Raw genomic sequence first — 27,107 nt, forward strand, 5'->3', positions numbered from 1 at the left:
CATCTGTCCTATGATTTCTTCTGTAACCCCATACTACCACCGAAGTAGCCTACATTATTTTCTAATAACCGGGACAGCCCAAAGGTTTTTATTCCACTCATATACAACGGGTTACCAACAATGACTATATATGGTTACTTTTGTATTTATTGATTTTTATAGATTTAATCACCTGAAATTGAAATGTTCTTCCGCGGCCGTTTGGGCATATTTTACCATATTTTGTCAAGCAAAACTGTCGTTGGTAGTTGGACTTGGACCGTTGTTATGCAACAAATAGGATATAACAGGCCAATAGTCAGATTGTAACAGTTTTATATATCCTCTCTAACACATTCATTATGTTTTTATGCGAACTTCGGAAAGTATTCATGTCTTGACATCCGAGGCGACAGAATGCATTCGCATTCCACAAATAACTGGCAACAACAGCAGAAAACATGCACACGTCGTAAACAATTTGCTGTTGAATTGATTACTTTCTCATCGTCAATTCCATATAGGCTAATCGCAAAATGACAAGAATAGAACGAAAACTCGGACTTGCGTGAAAATTAAAATTAACAGTGGTACAGCAGTCTGCTTTCCTTCAAAGTTACTGCTAGCCGAGCAGCGAAGTGTGCCCTCCAGATGCGAACCATGCACCATAAATTAGTCCATAGTCTTCCTGGTCTTTTTGTGGAATTGAAGAATGGATTTTATGGCAGTCTGAAAAAGCAAAATGAACCTGTTATTTTACCCTGACAAAAAGTGCGAAAGGTGATTTCCAGTTTGCTTTTACTGTATCACCAATGTAAATTACGCAGAACTACCGCATACCTCACATAACTGTATCAAACGTTTTGAGTCAATTACAACGGGCTAACAAAGAAAATCCAGAAGAAAATATTCAGCAACCGAATTAAACCGTTTGAATGTTTTATGTAATATGCTGTCCCAGCACGAATACTTAACATTTTATAAAACGAATACTAAAGCAAGACAAGAACAGAAGAGCACACGTTATAATTCCAAGACGTTGGCAGGCTATAACCAAAAGTAGGCTACTGCGCCGCATAACATACAAGTTTGATTTCAAGTTATTATGAAAATAAATCGGTTTGCGGCTGCAGATTTTTTTAAATGGCGGTTGAAATAAAACACTGCGAGTCGTCGACCAATCAGAAATTTTCAGCGCTTGCGCCCCACCCCAAAAGTTCCGGTACTAGACTTTTTTGGGGGTAAAATAAAGTCCCCGGAACTTAATTTAGACCCTAGTTCCTGCGGTCGAAACACAATGAGTTCCTCAAAAGGTTCCTAGTTCCGGGGTAAAGTTCCTGCGGTGGAAACGCGGCTGTAGAGTAAAGTTTATAACACTGACCAAACGTAAGGAAAAGGGGGTCTGGGCTATATTATTGGTCAGTGCAGATGAAAGATTTCATGAACTGGGTACTTGCACACGGAAGCTCTCTCTGGTTTCGAACTGCGGAAATGCTATGTCAGTCTATACAGTTATCATCTCTACCATTCATTGACAACACAAAAGCATTGACCTCTGTGACCAGAATGTACAGTGCCTTCGGAAAGTATTCAGACGCCTTCACTTTTTCCACGTTTTGTTACAGCCTTATTCTAAAATTGATTTAATTAATTTTTATTCACATCAGTTTACACACAATACCCCATAATGACAAAGCAAAGCAGGTTTTTAGAAATTTTTACAAATTTATTAAAAATAAAAAACAGAAATATCACACTTACATAAGTATTCAGACCCTTTGCTATGACACTCAAAATTGAGCTCAGATGCATCCTGTTTCCATTGATCATACTTGAGATGTTTCTGGTGGAAGGGTACAAAAGAATTTCTGCAGCATTGAAGTTCCCCAAGAACACAGTGGCCTCCATCATTCTTAAATGGAAGGAGTTTGGAACCACCAAGACTCTTCCTAGAAGCTGGCTGCCCTGCCAAACCTAGCAATCGGGGGAGAAGGGTCTTGGTCATGGAGGTGACCAAGAACCCGATGGCTACTTTGACAGAGCTCCAGAGTTCCTCTGTGGAGATGGGAAAACCTTCCAGAAGGACAAACCATCTCTGCAGCACTCCACCAATCAGGCCTTTATGGTAGAGTGGCCAGACGGAAGCCACTTCTCTGTAAATCGCAAATGACAGCCTGCTTGGAGTTTGCCAAAAGGCACCTAAAGGACTCTCAGACCATGAGAAACAAGATGGTCTCTAGTCTGATGAAACCAAGATTGAACTCTTTGGCCACAATGCCTAGTGTCATGTCTGGCAGTACACATACAGGTGTGCCAAGAATACTTGAGGCTGCAATCGCTGCCAAAAGTGTGTCGTCAAAGTACTGAGAAAAGGGTCTGAATACTTATGTAAATGTGATATTTCAGTTTTTTATTTTTTATAAATTTGAAAAACATTCTAAAAACCTGTATTTGCTTTGTCATTATGGACTATTGTGTTTTGATTGATGAGAATAAAAATAAATGTAATCCATTTTATAATACGGCTATAACGTAACAGAATGTGGAAAAAGTGATGGGGTCTGAATACTTTCCGAATGGACTGTATGTTACATTTATACGTTACTGGTATGGCAAGATGCAAAGAGGTACTGTGGGGTCCCTTCTTGGAATTTTCCCCACTATAACCCACTTTGACATTGACATTCCATGACTTAACACAAGTGTTTGAATATGCCACCAGTAAATGAACATTTGTAACCTATATTCAATTCATTTTATATTTTTAATTATTTTGATTTCTGTTTAATTATTATTATTGATGCATTACATTTTACTTTAATTTTCATTTAATTTAATTTATTCTTTCCAACATAACAGCTGTTTGTATTGCTACATATGTACCTATGCTCTGTGTGGGCAATTTCATACGACTTGCTTACTTTGCTTAAAAAATTTTTTTTTTTAATTATATAAATAAACAGTTTTCAGAAATTGGGTCAGATTAGGTGGAAATAATGGCTTTTCCTCTCCCCCCAGCTGGAAGCAATGTCACTGATGAGGAATTGGACAGGATGCTTGAGAGTGGGCAGACTGATTTCTTCACGCAAAATGTAAGTATTTCCTTGCAAATTAACTAGCTTCATATTGGTCTCAACAATGTTTTATGGCTGTTCTGAGGCCACCCTGGGGTGATCACACCACCAAAGATAACCTTCTGAGCGAACTCCTTGACATGTCATGGCTTCCTGCAGGAAAATGGCCATAATTTGTCATTGTAAAGCCAGCAGGTTGTCAAAATTTTTTTGAAATCCTGCAAAGATTGACCCGTTTGCACAAAATTTGGTATGGTACATGTATGAATTTACCTCTATAGGTATTACTTTTCTTGTGGACATGTCCAAGGATGCCTGAATGACTAATCATGTGTGTGGTTATCCCAAAGATGCTTGCAGTACAAATTCCTAATGGAGTGAGCAAAAATGAACAAATTTGGTTGATATATTCACACTTGCATGAAGGCTCCATCACTAAAGTACTGCCATCTTGAAATATTATTATTATCCATTTTCCTATTTCCAAGTCTCAAAGGTGAGTCTTCGGTACAAATGATCACCAATGATTTTTGAACCGATTGCCTACTTGGTGGCGTTAAAAAATCAAATCAAGTCCAGTCAATTTTATTTATTTTTTGCATTGCTTTACAGTACTTTACAGAATACCGTCGCAAAGACTCTTTATAGAGTTACAGAAAGAGAGTAAAAACCAGGCCTGAACCCCTGAATAGCATGCACATGATGTTAACAAAAACTTGCCAGTGTAGGAAAATCCTGAACCATTGGCAAGAGAAAACCCATGATGGGAAGAAATCTTTGGAGGAACCCAGCCATTGAGGGGGAGCCCATCCTCCACTGACTTGTCTTGTGTCAAGTATGTGTGGAATGGATGAAACAGAAATGTAATAAGGCAGGGGTGGGCAGTGAAGGCCATATCTGTTTTTGTTTCTGGTTTCCATGCCAACTTCTGGCCTTAATTACTTAATTAGCCCTAACATTCACGCCATCTGGCATTTTAGCTACATTTCTAGATAGGTGCATGAATGACAGCTGAAGACTGCTCTTTTGACTGTATACAAGACATTTTACTGTGATCTAATCTACGAGTGAACCAGTGTTGGTGTGTACAGCCAGTTAGTTCATTTAGCCAGAGTAATTGGTGGAAACAAAAACCTGCGAACACACCGGCCCTCCAGGACTGGAATTGCCCACCCCTGTAATAAGGGATCTACCACAGCAAATAAAATGGATTGAGCAGGTTACAGTTGAGGTAATAAACTAACTGGGGAAGTTGAAGTCCAAATGAAGCAAAGTATAGTGTGAAATTTAGAGGGGCAGGGTGATGCATCTGGAGCTCCAGGCTGCATCAAGGCATGGGCAATAAAGGGGAGCAACAGCATGGTGCAAGGGACAGAGCTGGAGTGATCCCGTGAACTCAGGGCAAGCAACAAGGCTGGAGTGGTCTGTGAACTCAGGGCGAGGGAGGGGCAGGAGCCCCAGGGAAAAAAACAGATAAGAGAAAATGAGGCACTATAAAGATTGTCAACACAAAGAGTGTAGCCAAAACAATTGCAAAGATTAGTTAGTTAACAGCAAAATGTTCTATCCATTTCCATCCATCCATTATCTATACCTGCTTATCCTGAGCAGGATTGCGGGGGGTGCTGGAGCCTATCCCAGCCTGCATTGGGCGCGAGGCAGGAATACACCCTAGACAGGCCGCCAATCTATCACAGGGCACACACACCATTCACTCCCACGCTCATACCTATGGGCAATTTTTGAGTCTCCAATTAGCCTTACCTGCATTTTTTTGGGCTGTGGGAGGAAACCCACTTGGACACAGGGGTGCAAACATGCAAACTCCGCACAGAAACGCCCCAAGCTGAGATTCGAACCCTCGGCCTTCCTGCTGTGAGGCGACAGTGCTACCCACTGCACCACCGTGCCGCAAAATGTTCTAGTCATTTCTACTGAACTGATTTGCTCCCATTTCTTGTGCAGTATTCAGCCACTAGAGTTCTTACTACAAGTTAGAGTCCTTTCAATGCCAAATTGGTGCAACCAGGCAATGAAACATTACAGTATTCATACCAAGAGGACACTAATGCATTAACCATTTTTTCAGCCTCCTGTAGGGACATCTTCCTTTTATCAATCAGTTATACCAAGGGTTTTAGCAACTTTGGTAGAGTCCCATCCTGCTTTACCTACCTTCTTTCTGTAATATTTTTTTAAACTAAATTTTATGTTTTATATTTTTGTGTTTCATTTGGAATGGCAACAGTTTTTTATTTTTATTTGCACATTGCACTACAATGTGATCAATCAGTTCTGGACAATGCAGAAAAGCATACATTTTCCTCAAAAGCATGTGCTGCCAACAGTCACTTCTTTACCACTGTTTGCAGACAATGAAGGCAGTTCTGCAGCTCACAGATGCTGCACAAGGTGGATTTATACCACACTGTGTGGTGCATCCATAAATTATTTTTTTGAACATTTTTAATTATACTGGAATCTGTTGTATTTTCTGAACTTTATGTAGCACTGTTTCTTTTTTGAGCTTTCAGTGCCTTTAAAATATGTAACAAAACCTCTCTCTGTCTCAGATTTTGAGTGATGCTAAAAACACCAAGCAAGCCCTAAATGAGATTGAGTCACGGCATGATGAGATCCTCAAACTTGAGAGGAGCATTCGGGACCTACACGAAATGTTCCAGTACCTTGCTATGGAAGTCGAGGCACAGGTGAGAAAGTGTTATTAGTGAGAGGCATCAGTTAGAGGAATAAATGTATAAAATGCAGGTGACAGAAATGTTTTGCTGAAAAAATGGACGTTTTCAAGAGTGAGTATCAGAGATTGAGAGCGACTCAAAACGGGTAAGAGATTGAAGTTGTAGAGTGAAACATACACTACATGGCCAAAAGTATGTGGACACGTGACATCCTACACCTCATCCAACATTATGGGCATTAATATGGAGTTGCTATAACAACCTCTACTCTTTTGGGAAGGCTTTATACTAGACTTTGGAGCATTGCTGCAGGGATTTGCTTCCATTCAGCCGCAAAAGCATTAGTGAGGTCGAGCACTGATTGCTTGATTAGGCCTGTTTCACAGTTGGCTTTCCAATTAATCCCATAGGTGCTGGATGGGGTTGAGGTCAGGTCTCCGTGTAGGCCAGTCAGGTTATTCTACACCGTTCTCGATAAAACCATTTGTGTATGGACCTTGTTTTGTGCACAGGGGCATTGTCATGCTGAAATAGGAAAGGACCTTCCCCAAACATTTGGGGAAGCACAGAACCATTTAGAATGTGATTTAATTTTACTGGAACTAAGGGGCTTAGCCCAAACCATGAAAAACATTCCCAGACCAAGGTGTTAGAAGGTGTAATTTTTTTTAATACAGTGAATATGCTCTGGAACTGGAGGTTATGGCTTATCGAACAATTGTGTATTCAAAGTGACTTTGCTTTCATAATGTCAGATACACAAAATGTATCAATCTTAAGAAGGAAGGTTGATGTAAGTTATTGAATAATGATTCATTCAGTTTTTTTCTCTGATATTTTTTGGAATTCTAAAGACTGATTATGATACAGGAGTTGTTTCTGGTTTTCTGCTGTTCGTCACTATGTCTACAGGGGGAAATGGTGGACCGCATTGAAGCCAACATAATGCACTCCAAAAACTATGTGGAGAATGCTGTGACAGAGACCCAACAAGCTGCCAACTACCAAAACAAAGCCCGTAAGGTGAGGTAATGTGGGCCAGAGCTCCTTTAAATAAAATTTGACATTAACATCAGTAAAATCTTCAACAATATTCAGAACAAAATTATTTTATGATTTGGTTAGTTTCATTAAAATATATTAGAGATTGACAGATACACATTCAGGTTTGCTGATACCAAAAGAATTTAAGCATTTCAAATGCATTTTTTAATCAGGTCTGCTTCCCTGAATACGCTAGTAGACGATCTTGTGCTGTACATCCTTGGTAGCCTGTGTGTAACCTCTTACAGAAGCCTCTACACAGTCATATCACCACAACATCAACATCATGTTTTCCGCATCCAGGCATTATGCTGAATATGATAAACAAGACATGAAATCATGAAATCAAGTACATTTTTTCTCATGGCTACTGCCAATTAAATCAATAATTAATGATCAGGAATTTAAAGTGTGCTGTATTGTGTATCAACAGCAAAAATCATGGGGCCGCTAGTGGTGCAGTTTTGTGAATGAGGCCCAATATGTGTATATTCCTGTTCTTGCATGCATTCACTTTTAAAAATAATATGTAGAGTAGGGTTGTCTTCCCCACATGATCACACTACCACCAACATGTTTGACTGTTAGTATGATGTTCTTACTGTGAAATGCTGTATTTGCTTTACTCTAGACATAATGGGACCCTTGTCGTCAAAAAGTGGTGCATTTTTGCAAACGTGAGATGAGCATTGATGTTCCTTTTGGTTATGTGTGATTTCTGCCTTATTACTCTCCATGAACCCAGTTTTTGCCCAGTTTCTCTCTTATTGTGAAATCATGAACACTGACCATAGCTGAGGCTAGAGAGGCCTGCAGTTCTTTGGATGTTATTCTGGGGTCTTTTGTGACTTCCTGGATGAGTTGTTCTGCGGCCTTGGAGAAATTTTGGCAGGTCTGCCACTCTTCGGAAGATTCACCACTGTTCCAAGATGAGATTTTTTGAGATATCTACCATTTGGAGATAATGGCTCTCACTGTGGTTCCATGGAGTCCCAGAGGCCTTGAAAATGGCTTTGTAACCCTTTCCAGACACGGATATATTTTGACAACTTTTTTCTCATTTCTTTTGGAATTTCGTTTGATCATGGCATAGTGTGCTTGTGGAAACTTTTTGGGGACTACTTCACCCTGAGGGTAAGGTTCCATATGCGTGAAGTTTAGATTCAACAGGACTGCCTCAGCTGAATCTATCCATTAAATTTGGTTAATTGGTTGATTGATTAAGCAATTACTTTTTCAGGGGGACGATATGGGTGTTTGACTTCATTTATTTGTTATTTTTAATCCCTTTGCGCAAGCCCCCTAGTAGGCTGCACGCCAGCGTGCCTAGATTGTTCAACTCAGACATTCATTGTTCCTGCAACTAAATTGAGTTGAAAACACAAACTCTGTGTTCTAGTTTTATTAGTAGACTATACAGGATTACTATGCCGAATACGGAGTTCCACAGCACCACCACTGTTGCAACGGTTGTTCATTTAACAGGCACCCCTCCCTGCAGTGTCATCTGCAACTACACCTCCCACCCATGACACACTGGACTGAATCGTCTGGTTCTCGAAGTAGAAATATCATTCATATTAGCCATAGAGAATTTGATTCGTCAGACATTATACATTAACTGTAAAAAGTGGACTTGCCATGAGCTACAAGATTGTGAAACGATGTCATAAGGATGTTTTAATTAGTGTGTAATCCCATGAAAATTAGAATCTTTGTGTTTTTGTTACCTTAGAATAAGCCCTAAAGGGAGCGGGTCCTCTTCCACGGAGGCCGCCATGTTGCACCGCCATGTTTTTACAGTAGCCCAGAATGGACAAACGGCTCTAGAGAGGGCCTTTTGCATTTTTTTGTTGGGTGGCGCGAATGCACCGGTTGGAAGATGAAGAAGAAGAAAAGAGAGACCGAGTGGTCATATATGGTCTTGGACAATCCGTTTGTGAAATATACGCGCATTTGTGATGCCTGGGTACCTTCCAAAATAGCTGTACGTAATACCATATGTGTTGTTTACGGTGTTGTCACCCTTTTTAGTGCAGTCTGGTTTGATTGACAATCCATTTATTCAATAGGTGAGAGTATAAGCTTTTTAACGACGTATAACGTCAAATTTTGCTTTTGGAATAGCGTTTTATTGGTCAGCGTAATAGAAAGTTTTGTTATCATCGCATTCACTTATGCATTCACTCTGGTAGCAGTAAAAGTCTCTGCACCTAATGAAACGTTGTTCAATCAGTGATTTTAGCATGGTATTTCTGGTGGTGCAGTTTTTTATGATGTCTCCATCACAAAAAATAAAGGTAGCAAATTAGTCTACGGTAGGCCTATGCCCTTATATGGGCTGTGCTGTAAATGCCAGGGAGCAGAAAGATTTCCAAACCGTATACAATTCATCGCTTCAGCACTCAGCGCGACACAGAATGCTACATTGAGGTTGCCTGTACTGCAACAAAGTAAAAAGATGAGACAGACACGTGTCTTCAATAAAACTATAAATACAAGCATGCGGCACATTGTTAACTTGTAGGAAAGTGTTTGTATAAAATGTTTGCATATTTATTTGACATTTAAAGAAATACAATTGATAATGGTCCTGTTTTTAAAGTTCCATCATGTGCCGGGTGGCCACGGGATTCGCTTGTCTGAAGTTTTCGCCAGAGTAGCCGTTCTTTTAGGCGAGGTGGGAAAAAAAGGTGTCAAAAGCAGCTAAATCCGCAAAGAACACCTTCAGCTCACTGATTCTGGATGCGCATACTTGCTGCAGGGTTAGGTTTAACTGGTGGGCGTAGCAATGCACAAATATTGCGTTTGGGTAGTTCTCCTTCATCAGTGTTTGCACGCTGCCTACATTACCACTCATCACAGCTGCCCCAAGCTGTGCAATGAGTTTGTCAGTCAGCCCCAGGGGCTCAAGGGCTTGTTTGATTGCGTAGGAAAGGCCAATGGCAGTTTTATCCTTCACTCGATGGAATCGCTTTGTGACGGTGTTGTCTACCATATATCTCAACACTATGACCATTTGGGATTTGCATGATATATCGGTAGTCTCATCTGCCTGGACAGCAACAAACTGGGTCTCTCAATTGTTTGGCCACTTCCTCCCTGAAGATCTCATATGTGCAATCCAGGAGTTTGTTCTGAACGGTGCTAGATATCTCCTTGAAGTAAGGCTGCGCATCATAGTATCTTTTGAGCCTGGTGTCCCCCTCACACATTGTCTCAAAAATGCACCTAAAAATGCCTAGGTTTAGTGAGCTGGCTGACTCGTCGTGACCACACAAACTCATTTTGTATTTCCCACAGAGTTTGATATAAGTAATCAGCCTCCCCAGAACATACCGATTCTCCTCAATCTGTTGTGCTCCTCGATGCAACGGCGATATGCACCATCTAGTTGTGCCTGGATGTTGAGCTGCCCCAGTAAACCCAACTCATGGCACAATCCAGATGGGACGCAGAGCTTTCATGCTTCGCTGTTCTTTCCGACAGATGTTTAATGTCTTTTAATCCAGCCGATGCCCAAACGGAGTCTCCACCACCAAAAAGCATACATGGGAAACAGAACAGCGCATGTTTCGAGGTGCTAGCGGTTAGCCATCTCTTTTTGTCAAACCATTCCTGTTTGAACGTACGGGTCACTTTATCCCCAGCCTGAAGCAGATGAAGTCTTCTGGTCTGTGTGGCCCTAAACGTTTTATCTCCCAACTTCTCTTCCAAAGTCAATGTACTAAACTGCACAGCAAATAGCCTACATGATTCATCGTAAAAAAATAAAATAGACTCGTTCAAACTTGAACTTAGAAACTTCAAAAATTCAAATAAAATCACACGCCTTGAAATTGAAAACTTCAGCTAGCTAAATCAAGTTGATGTACGTCTATCGCTAATGCTAGCTAATGATGTCATCGATTGAATTGGCTTTGTTTGTGATTATTTCCTGGTCATGTCAGGCCACGTTAATGATGTTAGCATTAGCGATTAACAGTTACGTTTATTATTTTTTCGCCACCTCAGGTGACCCACCTGTTGCTAGGCAGAATTCGTAGGGGCAGAAACGTTTCCCTAATGTAAAAACACGCCTGGATCCAATGTGTCCCTTATCCAAGTATTCATTCTCACACAAATAAAATCAGGTTAGCTATGTTTTCATTCCATATCATTCCACACAAGAAAGTGGATTTTGACAGCCACTATCTCAGTTTACTTTGAAATGTTTCATGTGGTTAGAAAAGATAAGTATTCATGTTACTTTTTGTAGAAATATCATCTGATCTGTTAGAAATCAAGCTAATGTTAACCTTGACTGCGAGGCAACAACGCTGAAGCGTAGCTTTAGTTTAAACATAACTGAGGTGTAGCTTTGCATTAACATTATGTACGAGAAATCACTAAAGAAAAGAATGTAATTAACCTAAATGTGATTGAAACTTATTGAAAGTGAGGGGAAAGGGATACGATCACTCGCAATGCTTTATAGTTCATTCCCTCTTTAAAAAGGTTTTAAAAAGTACCTTTACCTTTTTTCGTTTTTCAAAGATTATTTTGTCTGAATCATTTTTATACTGTCATGATTCATCTCATAGCTGGATGGTTCAGTTCATGACTAAAAACTATATTATCTAGCCTCTTTCTGAAATGTCTATGAAGAAAATTAATGGGACATTTACTTGCAGAACCAGGGCCACTGTAAAAGTGGGCAGTAACATTTCAGCTCTATAGTGTCAATATGGGTATTCATTAAAATATTCTTTCACCACTAAAAATTTGTATTCCGTCATAGCAACAAGCAGCAATAGCCCTAAGACATGCCAAGACAGCAGTGAAAACGCTGGTCAAGGAATACTGAAATAAACAAGACAAGTTTTTCTAAAATTATACCATGTCATTCTACTTTCGATATCTGCGACTAAATATGCAATAAATACACAGACTTACCAAGTAACCAAGTGGACAATAGAAGATTGAAAAAACATTGCCTGGTCTGATGAGTCTCGATTTCTGCTGCGACATTCAGATGGTAGGGTCAGAATTTGGCGTAAACAACATGAAAGCATGGATCCATCCTGCCTTGTATCAACGGTTCATGGTGGTGGTGGTGGTGTAATGGTGTGGGGGATATTTTCTTGGCACACTTTGGGCCCCTTAGTACCAATTGAGCATTGTTTAAACGCCACAGCCTACCTGAGTATTGTTGCTGACCATGTCCATCCCTTTATGACCATAGTGTACCCATCTTCTAATGGCTACTCCCAGCAGGATAACACGCCATGTCACAAAGCTCAAATCATCTCTAACTAGTTTCTTGAACATGACAGTGAGTTCACTGTACTCAAATTGCCTCCACAGTCAACAGATCTCAATCCAATAGATACCTTTGGGATGCGGTGGAACGGGAGATTCGCATCATGGATGTGCAGCTGACAAATCTGCAGCAACTGTGTGATGCTATCATGTCAATATGGACCAAAATCTCTGAGGAATGTTTCCAGCACCTTGTTGAATCTATGCTACGAAGAATTAACCCTCTGGGGTCTAAGGGTAAAATTAGGCACACTGGTGATTGTGCGATGCTCTGACATTTGTGTAAATTTCATCAACTTTATATACAGTGATTCCAAAGTGTTTCATATCTTTGTTTTCAGCACAAACTCAGCTACAATAATATGGCAGCAGTAAGTAGGTCATAATCATGTGTGGATTGTAAACTGCTCTAAAAACACAAACTGTAAACAGTAGTTTTGAACATGCACAGGAATGTTGTAATAAAACACACTAAACAATTGTTTAAAAAAATAAAATATTTTAGCAAATCCAATGAGAAGTATAAAATAAATTGCTAAAAGTAAGTGTTGTGACTATTATTTTTCAACACCAGGTGAAAATGGGAGGGCTAATGGCCTTTCTGTAATGAATATTTATTGGGTAGGAGGACCTGCCAGCTAAGTAGGCTATTCACACCTGGCCGCATGCCTCCCCACCTCTAAGACAAAGATTTTTCACAAAGCAATACACAGTGAGCCATTTAGAAGACAGAAACAAAGACATCTTTTGATTTTGGTACATTCATTACATTACATTACATTACATTTATTTGGCAGACGCTTTTATCCAAAGTGACGTGCAAAAAGTGCATTTCATGGTCATAGACAACTGCTAAACACAGGTTCAGTAAGGTACAATACTTATTTTGTACAGCTATTTCTAGCCAAGAACACAGTTTAGTTCACACAGTGAACACGATTCAGACCTAACCTCTGCAAAGCCAACTAGGCAGAAGAATAAGCTACAGTATTAGGACAAATACAAATTACCAAAAAGTGCTGGGATGGGGCAACATGTAACAAGTGTCATGAAAAAAGGGGGGGGGGGAGATTTAGAGTGAAATATACAGCGTGGTGGTGGTTAGTCTAGGTATAGTCTGAAGAGATGAGTCTTCAGGCCACGGCGGAAGATGGGTAGTGAGGACGAGGTTCGGAGAGGGACGGGGAGTTCGTTCCACCACTGGGGAGCTAGGGTGGAGAAGCTCTGTGATCCCTTTGGGCAGGTGGGAGGGGTTACAAGGCGCCCTGCTGCCGCAGAGCGGAGTGGTCGAGCAGGCACATAGAATCGAGTCATGTCCTGCAAGTAGATGGGGGCTGTCCTGTTGGCAGCAGTGTAGGCAAGGGTCTGGGCTTTGAACCGGATCCTGGCAGCGACCGGTAGCCAGTGGAGTGATCGCAGCAGAGGAGTGACGTGGGAGAATTTGGAAAGGTTGAAGATGAGTTGGGCAGCGGCATTCTGAATCATCTGTAGTGGCTGTATGGCACAAGCTGGCAGGCTTGCAAGGAGAGAGTTGCAGTAATAAAGGCAAGAGGTCACCGTAGCCTGGACGAGCAGCTGGGTGGAGTGCGTCGTCAGGTATGGTCGAAACCTTCTGATGTTGTACAGAAGGAATCTGTAGGACCGTGATGTTGCCTTGATGTGTTCCTTGAGGTCCAGTTGGTCATCCAGGACCACCCCCAAGCTCTTGGCAGAGTGAGAGGCAGTCACTGTGGTGCCATCAACCGTGATTGAGAGCTGACGAAGTAAGGAGGTCTTGCACGGGAAGAAGAGCAGCTCAGTTTTGTTGAGGTTGAGCTTCAGATGGTGGCTGGCCATCCAGGTGGAGATGTCAGCCAGGCAGGAAGATATCTTATCATTGACCTGTGTGGTCGAGGGGGGGAAAGAAAAGAAGAGTTGTGTGTCATCTGCATAACAATGATAGGAGAAGCTATGTGAATTAATAACTGAACCAAGAGATCTAGTGTATAAGGAGAACAGCAGAGGACCCAGTACAGATCCCTGCAGCACTCCCATAACAAGGGGATGAGAAGCAGAGGCAGACCCTTTCCAGGTGACCTGGTAGGACCTATCTGCAAGATAGGAAGCGAACCAAGACAGGGCAGTCCCGGCAATGCCCATCCCAGCCAAGGTGGAGAGGAGTATTTTATGGTTGACCGTGTCGAAAGCTGCAGACAGGTCAAGAAGAATCAGGACAGAGGAGAGACGTGAGGCTCTTGCAGTGGCAAGTGCCTCCATCACAGCTAGGAGCGCAGTCTCTGTTGAGTGCCCGGATCGGAAGCCAGACTGGTGAGGGTCTAGCAGGTTGTTCTGATGGAGAAAAGAGGTTAGTTGTTTAAGAACTGCTCATTCAAGGGTTTTGGACAGAAAGGGTAGAAGCGATACGGATCGATAATGCATTACATCGGAGGGGTCTGAGGTGGGTTTTTTGAGAAGTGGGGTAACACGAGCCATCTTAAAATCAGAGGGAACATGACCAGAGGAAAGAGAGGAATTAACAATGGAGGACAGATAGGGAAGGAACTCGCTGGAAATGGATTGGAGAACTGTAGATGGGATGGGGTCAAGTGGACAGGTGGTTGCACGATGAGAGGTGAAGAGTTGTAGTACATCGGAATCCTCCAGCATCTCAAAGGAGGTCAGTGTGGCTGTGGGTTTGTCCCGGGGGGTTGGGGCGCTCACTGGATGGGCGAAGGAGTTCCGGATTGTAGCCACCTTTCCTTCAAAGGCGGCCAGAAAGTCATCTGCGGAGAGGGAAGAGGGAGGTGGGGGTGGAGGAGGAATGAGGAGGGAAGAGAAGGTGGAGAATAGTTTGCATGGATTAGAGACACATGCACTGATCTTAGATTGGAAAAATGAGGCTTTAGCTGACGTGAGGGCAGATGTGAAAGTCGCCAGCAGGGTATGATGTGCGGTCAGGTTATCAGAGGATCGGGATTTCCTCCACTTCCTCTCTGCAGCCTGCAGTGATGTTCTGTTGGAGCGTAGTGACTCAGTCAGCCATGGGCAGGGGGGTGAGGAGCGTGCTGGTTTGGAGACAAGAGGACAAAGTGAGTCGAGGGACTGGGAGAGGCAGGAGTTGAAGGTGGAGGTAGCAAGATCAACTGGCAGGTTAGAGAAAGACGCAGGAGGGGGAAGTGTAGACAGAGCAGTGGAGATGAGGGAGGATTGTGACAGAGTAGAGATTACATTCATTGAAGTAAACTATATGAATGGGAGATGCAATTCACACACACTTCCAGGTTATTTCAGAATCAGAATCAACTTTATTAGGCAAAGTGCATAATATAAAAAGAGCATTTATACAATATAAACCATTATTTCTGCTTTACGCACACAATTAATTTGACTCCAGAATGGTTGCCACAAGTACCTTACAGAACAACAAACACAAAAGCCAATGAATATAAAAAAGTGCTTAATGTAAAAAGAGCATTAAAAAGAGCATTTACACATCCTGGCATCCAGAGTCTGTGAGGCTGTAGGCACAGACACATGACCATAATTTTCCTGTCTTGTTACATTAGGTGCCTTCTGTGAGACACCACACTCAGTTTTCAGTTTTCCATGACCGAGCTGGCTGAGCTGCTTGTGAGACTGGTGTCCTCTTGCCACGCTTGCGTGGCCTCTTAGCAGGTGGTGAACTAGGCCGTGCTTCCTGATCAGCATCTCTGTAAATATAATAGAAACAAAATTGTTAGGAAATGTGACATCAAATCAAACTTTATTTATATAGCACATTCCCTTCAACAACAATGTGATTTACAAAAAAGGGACAAACCACTAACTAATGAAAACAAAACTTAGGAAATGTTATAGTTATATCTTATACAAACAAAGAACCAAACAAACACAACCAGACGCAGAGAGGTAGCCTATAATTTTGAGATGCAACGGTTAGTGTGGAAATTTACAAACGCGCATATTACTGGATATTCCTACAAACACACATAAATTGCAATACAGTACACATATTTACAAATAAGAAAAGCTATCAACGAAACAACATTAGCTAAACTCACGCAACTCATAAATAACTAACAATTCCTCAATCTGAAGTAGGTCTTTTTAGCTAAGTGGTTAGTTTTTCTCCCAAACTTACATGCAATATGCTAATATCGATTGTTCGAGGACACCCAATTTTAGAATCCTAGCCACGCCAATACACGCCACGCATAGGTTATTTACATACAGTGGTCAAATAAAATAGAGTTACAGTGCAATTTTTTGAGATGCAGTATTGAATCGTTCGTAGTGTGGGAATTTACAAACGCGCATATTACTGGATTCCTACAAACACACAGATAAGTTGCAATACAGTACACACTACCGATATTATCGTAAGAAATACACTTACTCATGAAGTTGATCCTCAGCTGGATCAGTTCGCAGTTCGAAATGACACCGTTCGTCATCAGTGTTGGCTTCAGTGTCCGGACCTGATGAGTTGTTCGCGTCTTCATCGTCACTCTCCCACAAAGCATGAAGAACGTCCAGTTCAGTCATTCGTGCCATTTTCCTAAATGAAATGTAAGGATTGCCTGAGAAGACGTGGGCTATGCTTCTGTATGAGATTTTATCCTTGTTTACAGTAGGCACTCTCGCACATCAAACGCATCGCCCCTCCCCTGCCATCGATAGCAATTAGCATGTCATTATCTTGTGAATGTGGTCTGGGCGTACTTACTGCCGAGCGAAAATCACATATTAATGAGAAAGACCATTGCCATGTGTTAAGCCTATTTGATCTAATTTTAAATAGCTTAAATCAATTCATATTATTTGCCAATGGACACATTGGAATGCCACGATTCTAAGGTTTCTGTCAATGTCTTTGTTGTGTCTGTATGATAAAAGCTCGCGAAGTTAATCATCCAAATAGCAACAAAAGTAAATTTAATCTTGTCGCGCTTCGCCGGCGGAGCTCCCGACCCCAGAGGGTTAAGGCAGTTCTGAAGGCAAAAGGGGGTCCAACCCGGTACTAGCAAGGTGTACCTAATAAAGTGGCCGGTGAGTGTATATCATGGCTTTTGTAACATTTCTCACCTGAAAATAATAATGGATTAAAACTGATGAGCTGTGCTAGAATATCAGCAGCTGTACAGCTTCCAGTTGCCAACCCAAGTTGAAGAACCCAGCTCCAACTCATGAACTTCACCTGCTGCTACCTCATAGTAATGTGCAAAAGGACACATGTATGAGTAGGGAAATATACATAAAAACCTATGTTTATCTTTTTGTTTTTATATAATCTTAATTCATAAAACAAAAATGAAACCACATAAACAATTTTGTTAAATGAAATTTTCTAAATTTCTTCTCATTTAAAGTTCAACCATCATTATACAGGTGTAAAAACAAAATTAATTAATAAAGAAAATTATATGTATATATATATATATATCCATCCATCTATCCATTCTCTAACCGCATAGTCCGGGTCGTGGAGGCAAAGGGGCAAGCAGAGCAGCCCAGATATCCCTCTCCTCAGCGACTTACGCCTACTCATTCCGGTGGATCCCCTGGCGATCCCAGGCCAGCCTTAGGATATAATTCCTCCAGCATGTCTTAGGTCTGCCCCTGGGTCTCCTCCCCAGTGGCCAAGCCCAGAACACCTCCAGGGGAAGGTGCCCAGGAGGCATCCTTATCAGGTGCCCGACCCACCTCAACCAGTTCCTTTCAATGCGGAGTAGCAGCGGTTCTACTTTGAGGTACTCCCGGATGGTTGAGCTCCTCACCCTATCAAGGAGAGTAAGACCTGCCACCCTACGGAGAAACCTAATTTCGGCCGCTTGTATTCACAATCTCACTTTCTCGGTCACTACCGATAGCTTGTGACCATAGATGAGAGTAGGGACGAAGATCGACTGTAAATCAAGAGCTTTGGCTTTCGGCCCAGTTCCTTCTTCACCACCACCGTCCAATGCAATGCCCGCATTACTGTGGCTGCTGCACCCAGACGACGGTCGATCTACGAATTCCTTTTTCCCTCACTCATGAATGAAACCCCAAGATACTTGAACTCCTTCAACTGGGGCAGTTGCTCCTCCCTTACTTGTAGAGGGCAAACCATCTTTTTCTGGGAGAGGACCATGGTGACAGACTTGGAGGTGCTGATCCTCATCCCAACCGCATCATACTCCGCTGAAAACTGATCTAGTGCACATCGAAGGTCACAGTATGATGAGGCCAAGAGCACGACGTCATCTGCAAACAGCAGACATGCCACTCCTATGTCCCCAAACTAGACACACTCCATACCTTGGCTGCGCCTTGAGATCCTGTCCATGAATACCACTAACAGGAGGGAAGACAAAGTACACTCTTGGTGGAGTCCGACACCCACTTTGAACGAGCTTGACTTAATGCCGAGAATGCAAACACAGCTGTCGCTCCAAGTATACAGAGACCAAATGGCACGCAACAGCAACCTCGGCACCCATATTCTCCTGCAGCACCTCCCACAAGATGCCCCGGGGCACAAGGTCATATACCATCTCCAAATCCACAAAACACACGTTGACTGGATAGGTAAACTCCTATGCGCCCCCTCAAATATCTGTGAGAGGGGTAAAAGCTGATCTGTTGTTCCGTGGCCTGGATGAAATTTGCATTGTTCCTCCTGAATCTGAGGTTTAACTATCGGCTAAAACATCCTTTCCAGCACCTTGGCATAAACTTTCCCAGCACCGTAGCTGAGGAGTGTGATTCCCCGATAATTGGAAAACACCCTCCGGTCCCCCTTTTTAAAAATAGGGACCACCACCCTGGTCTGCCACTCCAAAGGCACTGTTCCTGACTTCCACGCGACATTGAGGATTTGTGTCAACCAAGATGCACCACCAACATCTAAAGTCTTCAACATTTCCGGACAAATCTCATCCACCCCTGGTGCCCTGCCACTGATGAGCTCTCCAACCACCCCAGTGACTTCTGCCACAGAGATGGACTCTGGTCCCCGGATTGCTCCAGCTCAGCCTCAAAAATGGAGGATGTGTCTTTCAGATTCAAGAGGTCCTCAAAGTGTTCCTTCCAGCTTTTGACAATTTCCCCAGTTGAGGTCATAGTTTCACCATTCCTGCTAAGAACAGCCTGAACGGTGTCCCGCTTTCCTTTCCTGAGGTGCCGAATGATTTTCCAGAACCACTTTGGGGCGGACCGAAAGTCCTTCTCCAAGGCCTCTCCAAACTCCTCCTATGCCCCAGCTTTTGCTTCTGCCACTGCCGCAGCTGCACCCCTTTTTCACCTGCCGGTACCTGTCTGCTGAATCAGAGGTTCCCAGTGCCAACCAGGCCCAGAATGTCTCTTTCTTCAGTTTGACAGCCTCCCTCACCACTGGAGTCCACAAATGGGTCCTCGGGTTGCTGCCAGGATATGCACCGACCAGATTTTGACCATAACCTCTAGCAGCCGTTTTCACATAGAGGTTTTGAACAGGGTACATTCAGATTCCATGTCCCCAACGTCCTCTGAGATATTGGAAAAGCTATCTTGGAGGTGAGTTGAAATAATTCCAAATGGACTGTTCTGCCTGGCATTCCCAGCAGACTACACATTTGGGCCTACCTGGTCTGTCTGGCAGCTTCCCCCGCCATCTGATCCAACTCACCACCTGATAATGATCAGTTGACAGCTCTGCTCCTCTCTTCACCCGAGTGTCCAAAACAAATGGCCGCAGTTCTGATGAAACGACTACAAAGTCGATCATCGACCTTTGGCCAAAGGTGTTCTGGTACCATGTACACTTATGAATATCCTTGTGTTCAAACATGGTGTTTGTTATGGATAAACCATGACTAGCACAGAAGTCCAATAACATAATACCGATCAGGTTCAGATCAAAGAGGCCGTTCCTCTCAATCACACCCCCTCAAATTTCCCAGTCATTGCCAACAAGAGCATTGAAGTCTCCCAGTAGGACAATGGAGTCAGTAGGTGGGTCCTTTTCCAGCATCCCTCCCACCTTCTCCAAGAAGGCCGAATACTCTGAACTGCTATTAGATGCATAAGCGCAAATAACAGTCAGTTTTCCTCTCTGCCACACGTAGTCACATTGAGGTGACCCTCTTGTCTACTGCAGTAAACTCCAGCTGAGTGGCCACCAGCCGGGGACTTGTGCGTATCTCCACTCTCGCCCAGCGCCTCTCACCCTGAACAACTCCCGAGTAGGAGAGAGACCACCCCCTATCCAGGAGTTGGTTTCCAGAGCCAACACTGTGTGTAGAGGTGAGCCCAACGATGTCTAGTTGGTACTTCTCAGCCTCACGCACCAGCTCCGGCTCCTTCCCCACTAGAGCGGTAACATTCAACGTGCCAAGAATCAGTTTTCGTCATCTGGGCTGATCTGTCGTACAGATCTACCCTGTTGTTGTCCCCTGCCCGATGGGCATTGCACTCAACCCCTACCCTGAACCTTGCAGGTGGTGGACCCACACGGTTGTCCCACATAGCCTATTTGGGCTGGACCCGGCCAGGTGTTTGCCTACGGACACCACCCCCAAGTCTGGCTCCATTGATGGGTCCCTGTAACCTTATTCCGGGCAGGGTAAACTTAGCTCTGTATTTGTTTACCATAAGTAGGGGTCGATTGAATCATGTTCGTCTGGGTCCTCACCCCAGACCTGTTTGCCTTGAGAGACATAAAACCCCCGACGACATAGCTCCGTAAAAAACAAACAAATCATAAAACCTTGCAAGCTCTTCCGCCACAACAAGGCCACGATCCAGGAAGGAACATATGTGTGTGTGTATATATATATATATATGTGTGTGTGTGTGTGTGTCTGTTTTTAAAATAAAGATTGCAGGTGGTCAAACCACAATGATGGCATATGGCAAACCTCCATTGGAGGCTTCTTCAAACTTTGACACAGTCCTTCGAGGTTGTATCATTACTTCCACTGGCATGCACTAGGAGAGAAAGCCTGGCCCCTGGTTCGATGGGTGCATTCCAGTCGCTCTTTTTAAATTGTTTTTTAAACCTCCTTTCCTTGCGTGCTTTCCTAGTATGGGTGGGGGGGAAGGGTCCAGGCTCATTTTTTGACCAGGACTGGTCTATCTGAAAGCTGACAGTGTACTTATTAATGTGACCTCATATTGTTGAAAGCAGGGCAAAGCACCATATTGTTTTCAAACGATTCATGAATTTTGTGGTTTTTATAATGAGCCCAATCATGAATATGTTGGGAGGTAATGCAGTTCAGCTAAGACATTGAAGTTTACTTATGCTTCTTAACAAAAAGGTGATATCTGTAGACAAACATTTGTTAAATCCCACCAGTTGCAATCTTCACCATCTGCCAAAGTATTTTCCATGTAGCAAAACGAAATTGCAATGTCTTGGTTGCGACTTGAACCTGGAACCACTCCAAAAAATGTATATTTCAGTTGACAGGCCTCAACAACCATTTATCTATATAGATATTAAGATTTTCAATCAATGATTTTGATGAAATGTCTCAGATTGCATTCAAACTTAAAAGGAAATGGATCTTTGTGCAGCATGTAGCCATGCAGGGTCTGTGACCCCCAATATGGTGTCCTGTGTTTCTTCCAGGAGGTAATGGTCATAAAACTTTCAAAGGAGAGAAAGCACTCCAGGACACCCCACGTCTGTATAGATAAATACCTGAAACATGGCTGAATTGCCCCAAGTATGTTTCTTGCCATGTTTATGGAGCGGAGAGTGGGAAGAAAGAGAGAAAACTGAAACATTCTATTCTATCTATGGTCACACAAAGGATATTGTCTGTTTCTCAAAGGTGATCATCTAAAAACTAGATATCCGACAAGGTCAACCAGAAATTGTGAAATGGGAGCTGTGAATCGAGAGCCAACTTCAACATTATGTTTTTCTGAATGTTGTTAATAACTAGCTAGGTAAAAGATAATTGACAACTTTTTTAGATAAACATTATAGCTGACTTCACTGGTTGGTTTGTTTTACTATTTCCACAGTCAGCTAGGTAACATTTGATTGTTAGCTGGCTAGCACTGGTTGGAGTTGGAACATTTATTGCTTGCCTGCCATGCTAGGCCAGTATGCCAAACAAAATGCTGATTCCCCAGCTTTGGCTTTACTCTGGTCTTGTGTTTCAAGTAAACGTACCACCATAAAACGCTTTCCCACAATAAGGCTAAATTCATAGTGTCGCTGTGTGTATTACACAAATAAAAAAATATTGCTCTTCAGTAGAGATGGTGAGTTTTACAGGTATCTTATCTACTAGGACTTAATTAGTCAATCTATTAACTGTGCGACTGCAGCAAGCTGTAAAAACAAACCAGAAGAATGAAACTATGGTTCCATTCAGTTACGCCGCAGAAGGTCTGGACCACTGTATACAACCATGTCCACTGTTTCATAACCTTATGTCTGCCTATGACGTGACCGTGACGTGAAATCTGTCAAAAAAAAATTTAAATGCTATCAAAGGATAGTATTAATAAATGTCTGCGGACTCATGAGATGTCCTCAATTTAGTTTTTTTTTTTTGTTTTGTTTTAGTGCATTATAAAATGAAAATTCCATGTTCCAATCAGTGATTCTCTTTCTGTGTATATCATATAATACCCTTCAGTTGGTTACAATTGTGTAACATTTAGAAATTATCAAAATTGCGCATTTAATGGTAATATAGTATAACTGTTTTTGTAAGTTCGTGCTGATGGCCTCCTTGGCATTTTTGAATTGTTGTTAAAAAATGCATAATATCATTGATTTAAAATACGTCATTTTTTCCCCAAACCAGTTTAGCGCAAACCACGCCCTGTAGTTTTAACATTGGTCATCAAGATTTAGCGCATAGCACAAACCACGCCCCGTATTTGCATTAGATAACACACGTGCAGCGGCACCCAGCTGTCAACTGTATTCGCTACATTCTTGAACACGTGCTGGCTGGCTGCAATTCTTGTTTGTGCTTACTGTTTCCTCTACATTTCAATTTACTGCACTATGTATAGTTTAACTCTACAGTTTGGTTTTTTTTAATTTACTGCACTACGTATAGTTTAACACTTGTTTGTGCTTGGTCTTTTCAGTTTATTGCACTATGTGTAGTTTCTTGAACATGTGCTGGCTGGCTACAATTCATTCCATGTAATGTATGCTGCATGATTGTTTGTGCTTATAGCTTGGTCTTTTCTATTTACTGCACTATGTATAGTTTAACAACGTTTGAAGACATTTGAGATTTCACTGTCAACTGTATTTCCTCCCCATTTTCATTTTTTTCATTCACTCACTCATTTATTCATGTACATTTCTTTTAATATATATTAGGGTGCATCAGACACCCCCATATTTTCTAAAGTGTGTGTTCTCCTTCTGTCCCTAATTAAAATTTTTTCCATTTGTTCCAAATTCGCAGGTGATGTGAGAGTAACTCTCGTCCCGCAGGCTTGGTTAAATTCTGGCGGAAAGCTCTCATTTTGGTCAATCAATCATTGCAACTATGGGCTGTGGTCAGCGCTCTCATCGTGTTGACCAATGGAATCGATTCTGAACGTTCGTCACACCTACGGGGCATGGTTTGCGCAAAACTGGTTAGGGGGAAAAAAAGACTTCCAGCATTTAAACTGTTTTCTTTTTTCTCTCTGCAGAAGAAGTTGTGGATTGCATTGTTCTGCTGCATTCTTCTGATAATTGTGGCCATTGCTTTGGGTATATCCTTATCATGAAATGTAAGTTCACTTCTGCACTTCTGTACATCATAAATAAAAGGATGGATTTCAAGATATTACGGAACACTGTTATAGACAGTAATTGAAAGGTATTGAAAGTGAAAAACACTAAAATTGTAATCATGTTGTAATCGTAGATACATAGATCCAAATGAATGTTTTGATTTCAGTGAATCATTCCATGAGACTTTGTTGTAAGAATGTGTTGAAACATTTTTACAGTGAAAGTGTGTTAGCTCTTATAAACTGTATTCAATTAAATTTATTTGTGTAGTGCTTTTTACAGAAAATTGTCACAAAGATGTTTTACAGAGTAGCAAGGCAAGAGACAGAGCAAAAAGCGCAAACAGAGCAAACACCAGGCTCGGACCTCCAAATAGCAAGTACATGAGGTAAAGACTCCCAGTGGGCAAAAAACCCTCACAGTGGTGAGAAAAAACTCCCCAATGGGAAAAAATTTCAAAAGGAACCCGGCGACAGAGGGGGAGCTCATCCTCCACTGGCCAGCCTGGTGTAAAGTAGCAGTAGAATGGAATGTAGCAGAAATGCTACAAGGGATTTATCACAGCAAATAAAATGGGTTAAGCAGGTTACAGTTGAGGTGATAGGTAAAAGGAATAATAGAAGAACAAATGGTACAGTTCAGTATAGTGCAGTTTAGAGGCACTGTGTGATGGATCTGGAGCTTCAGGCTGCCTCAAGGCATGGCATTTCTTATTTACAGTAAGAAAATGTTCACATCTGAACATTTATTATGTCACTTCAGTATGAAGTGGGAGTGCCCTAGTTATATTATACCTTGTTAAATTATTTGGGCACAACCATGATGAAATATTCACAGCCAAATAGTTTTTGAAAAAAACTTGAAGTATTTATTGGTTTATTAACAAGAAATGGACAGTACTATTACACGACAATAATACATTTCAGGCTTATACAATAGAACCTTTTTTCCAGGCTTACAAGATGGAGTGCATTCATTTAAAGTGAATCGCAACATTTCTCAAAGGGGCTTTGGGTATTGGGTATTAAGTTTGAAGCATGGAAAGACACTGTCACCTCCCATTATGCTTTCTGTGAAATTCTTTCTGACAGTCTTGTGTGTGCATCTCAGAGAACTTTTTTAAAAGCATAGTTTAATGTGAATGGCCAACTGATTGTTAAGAGGAAGGTTACTCACCACACACAAACATATGGATGTTTTCAGTGCCACAGTCAGAAAAAAGTTTGAGTTCTTTACCGGACCTGGGTCAAATACGTATTTGTTTTGGATACAAATACTTTTCTGTGCTCTGTTGATCTTCCCTGGTGTAATTGAGCCTACCAATATGACCAAAAGGCGGGGTTTGTACTTTTTGAGATTATTTCATTGGTTCCAATACACCAGACAAGATCGGTAAAGCGTAGAAAAGTATTTGAATCCAAAACAAATATGTATTTGACCCAGGTCTGTTTCTTACAAAGCTTCTTTATCCAAAGTACAGAAGCTTTGTAGATGAGGTGAAAGGTCTTGATGGCTTTTTAGCTACATTTTCCACATGCAAGCAGATGTAGCCTCTTTATTAGATTTCTAGTTGCTTAACTCGAAACTGATCCCTACCAAATTAGTATTCCCATGATTCATTTCTGGAAAGGTTTTCAAGAAAGTCCTGCAGGAAATGTTTCTCATGTTTACTAATTCTCATGTTTACCTGCTATCTCATGTTTACTAATGTTTGTCTGAATAACTAAGTTTGACTTTGATACCTAGGGCTCTATCTTTGCTAGTTTCAGACCGTCGCAGTTGTCATTTTCCCATCCAGCGCCCACATTGTTTAAATAGCAAATGTACTTGCGCCCATCTGAGTGCCCATGGGCGTGTTGGTCTTAAAATGAGGTGTGGTCAGGAGCGTTGTTGGCGCATTGCTATCTTGAGGCAGAGGAAAGCGATTGCGTGATTGACCAACGAAAAACTTGTCTTAAGTCAATGGCGCAGTTTTTACTGTTACTTTAAGGGCGCATTATTAAGATAGTAATCTGCGCCTACATAGGCGGGTGCACAACACGCAATATTTTTTAAAAAAAACATGTCATAATGGTTAGTCATAGTATTTATCAGAATTATCCGCCAAATCCGCCATTATAATACCAATCCACCAAGGTGCAAGCGCACCTGGCTTTTAAAGGGAATGGGAGATGACACTCTGATTGGTTTATTTCATGTTACGCCCAAAACACCCCTATGATTAATTAAGAGACTAAGTACAACCCCTTTGAACTATGCGCCTTACTTTGCGCTCAGATTATCCGCCGTTAAACTAGCAAAAGTGGATTTGGACACGCCCTAAATGCACTTGCGCCATGCGCTTTAGACTGTGCGCTTAGATCGTTAAAATATAGCCCCTAGTGTGAATGGTCAGTTTTTGAGGGTTCAGCTAACTCCAAATTATGGGGGTTTGTGTGCCTCTTCTCTGATTAACTTGCTTACAACTTCACATATCTAAAAAGGGCACCATAACTAGGTCTACCATTTTTGACTCCGCTTGTTTTCTTGGATTGTACGTCAATCCTCCGCCAGCTAGAGGTCCTAATAGCCTCTTTGTCAAGCCCCTTCTCAAACAAGTATCCCAGTTATGCACAGACAATGATTGACAGCGATGTTTACAAACAACACGTGTTAAATTTCATTCAGTTACTTACTACCATGGACATGCTGCAGTATTTTAAAATGTTGTACAGGGACATGATAGGCTTTGTTAGAAGCAGTGGGTAATAAAATTCAGAGCAGTTATATAGCATTTAACTTGCACAAAAAAGTTGTTTTTTTATCATGATACGAATCAAACAATTAACTAATCATGGTCTTCAATCAAGACGTCGAAGTAATAATCTCGAAGATTTTCATTAAAATAAATGTCTGTTTAGTCACTTAGGTAATTAGGTAAAACAGTGGTGATTGAGCCTATTATATTAATTTATATTATTATTAATGTAATAATTTATGATTAAAGAACTGGTTGTCTGTGGCGAAATTCCCGGGAAAAAATCACAAGCGGCGCATAGTTAGTGACGCGTTTTCCATCACCCATCAGTGGTTGGTCCGCCAGAGAGGGTAGACGGAGCTAACGCAACAGGCTCGCTCTTCAACTCACTTGTGTGTGAGCGGTGTATTGTTTTTCCCGGTGTCTGCTAGTGTTACAATAACAGAGAAAAGTGGGGGGGGGGGGGGGTTATGGAACCCTAAAAAGTTTTTGTGTAACATGAGAGGTCATATTATTTGTTGATGTAGATTTCCTATTACATTTGATGACAATGTAACGTTACTAAA

The 27,107-nt window shown here is 41.8% G+C and overlaps 1 protein-coding gene across 7 annotated transcripts in view; it reads left to right on the forward strand.

Moving 5' to 3' along the window:
* The window catches only part of stx4 (syntaxin 4), a 72,869-nt gene that overhangs the window by 42,598 nt on the left and 3,164 nt on the right, over window positions 1-27,107 (forward strand). For 3 of the 7 annotated variants that reach the window (XM_064321463.1, XM_064321465.1, XM_064321459.1), the window contains 4 exons: window positions 2,998-3,071; window positions 5,627-5,764; window positions 6,665-6,775; window positions 23,720-23,800. In XM_064321463.1, coding sequence (XP_064177533.1) covers window positions 2,998-3,071; window positions 5,627-5,764; window positions 6,665-6,775; window positions 23,720-23,797 — 401 coding nt within the window. In that variant the 3' untranslated portion in view covers window positions 23,798-23,800. Of the gene's footprint in view, window positions 1-2,997; window positions 3,072-5,626; window positions 5,765-6,664; window positions 6,781-7,427; window positions 11,580-23,487; window positions 23,698-23,719; window positions 23,801-27,107 lie in introns of those variants that run through there. The other 4 variants (XM_064321460.1, XM_064321462.1, XM_064321464.1 and 1 more) reach the window with 4 other exon arrangements.

This window comes from Anguilla rostrata, chromosome 2, assembly GCF_018555375.3.
Source record: "Anguilla rostrata isolate EN2019 chromosome 2, ASM1855537v3, whole genome shotgun sequence".
NCBI lineage: Eukaryota > Metazoa > Chordata > Actinopteri > Anguilliformes > Anguillidae > Anguilla > Anguilla rostrata.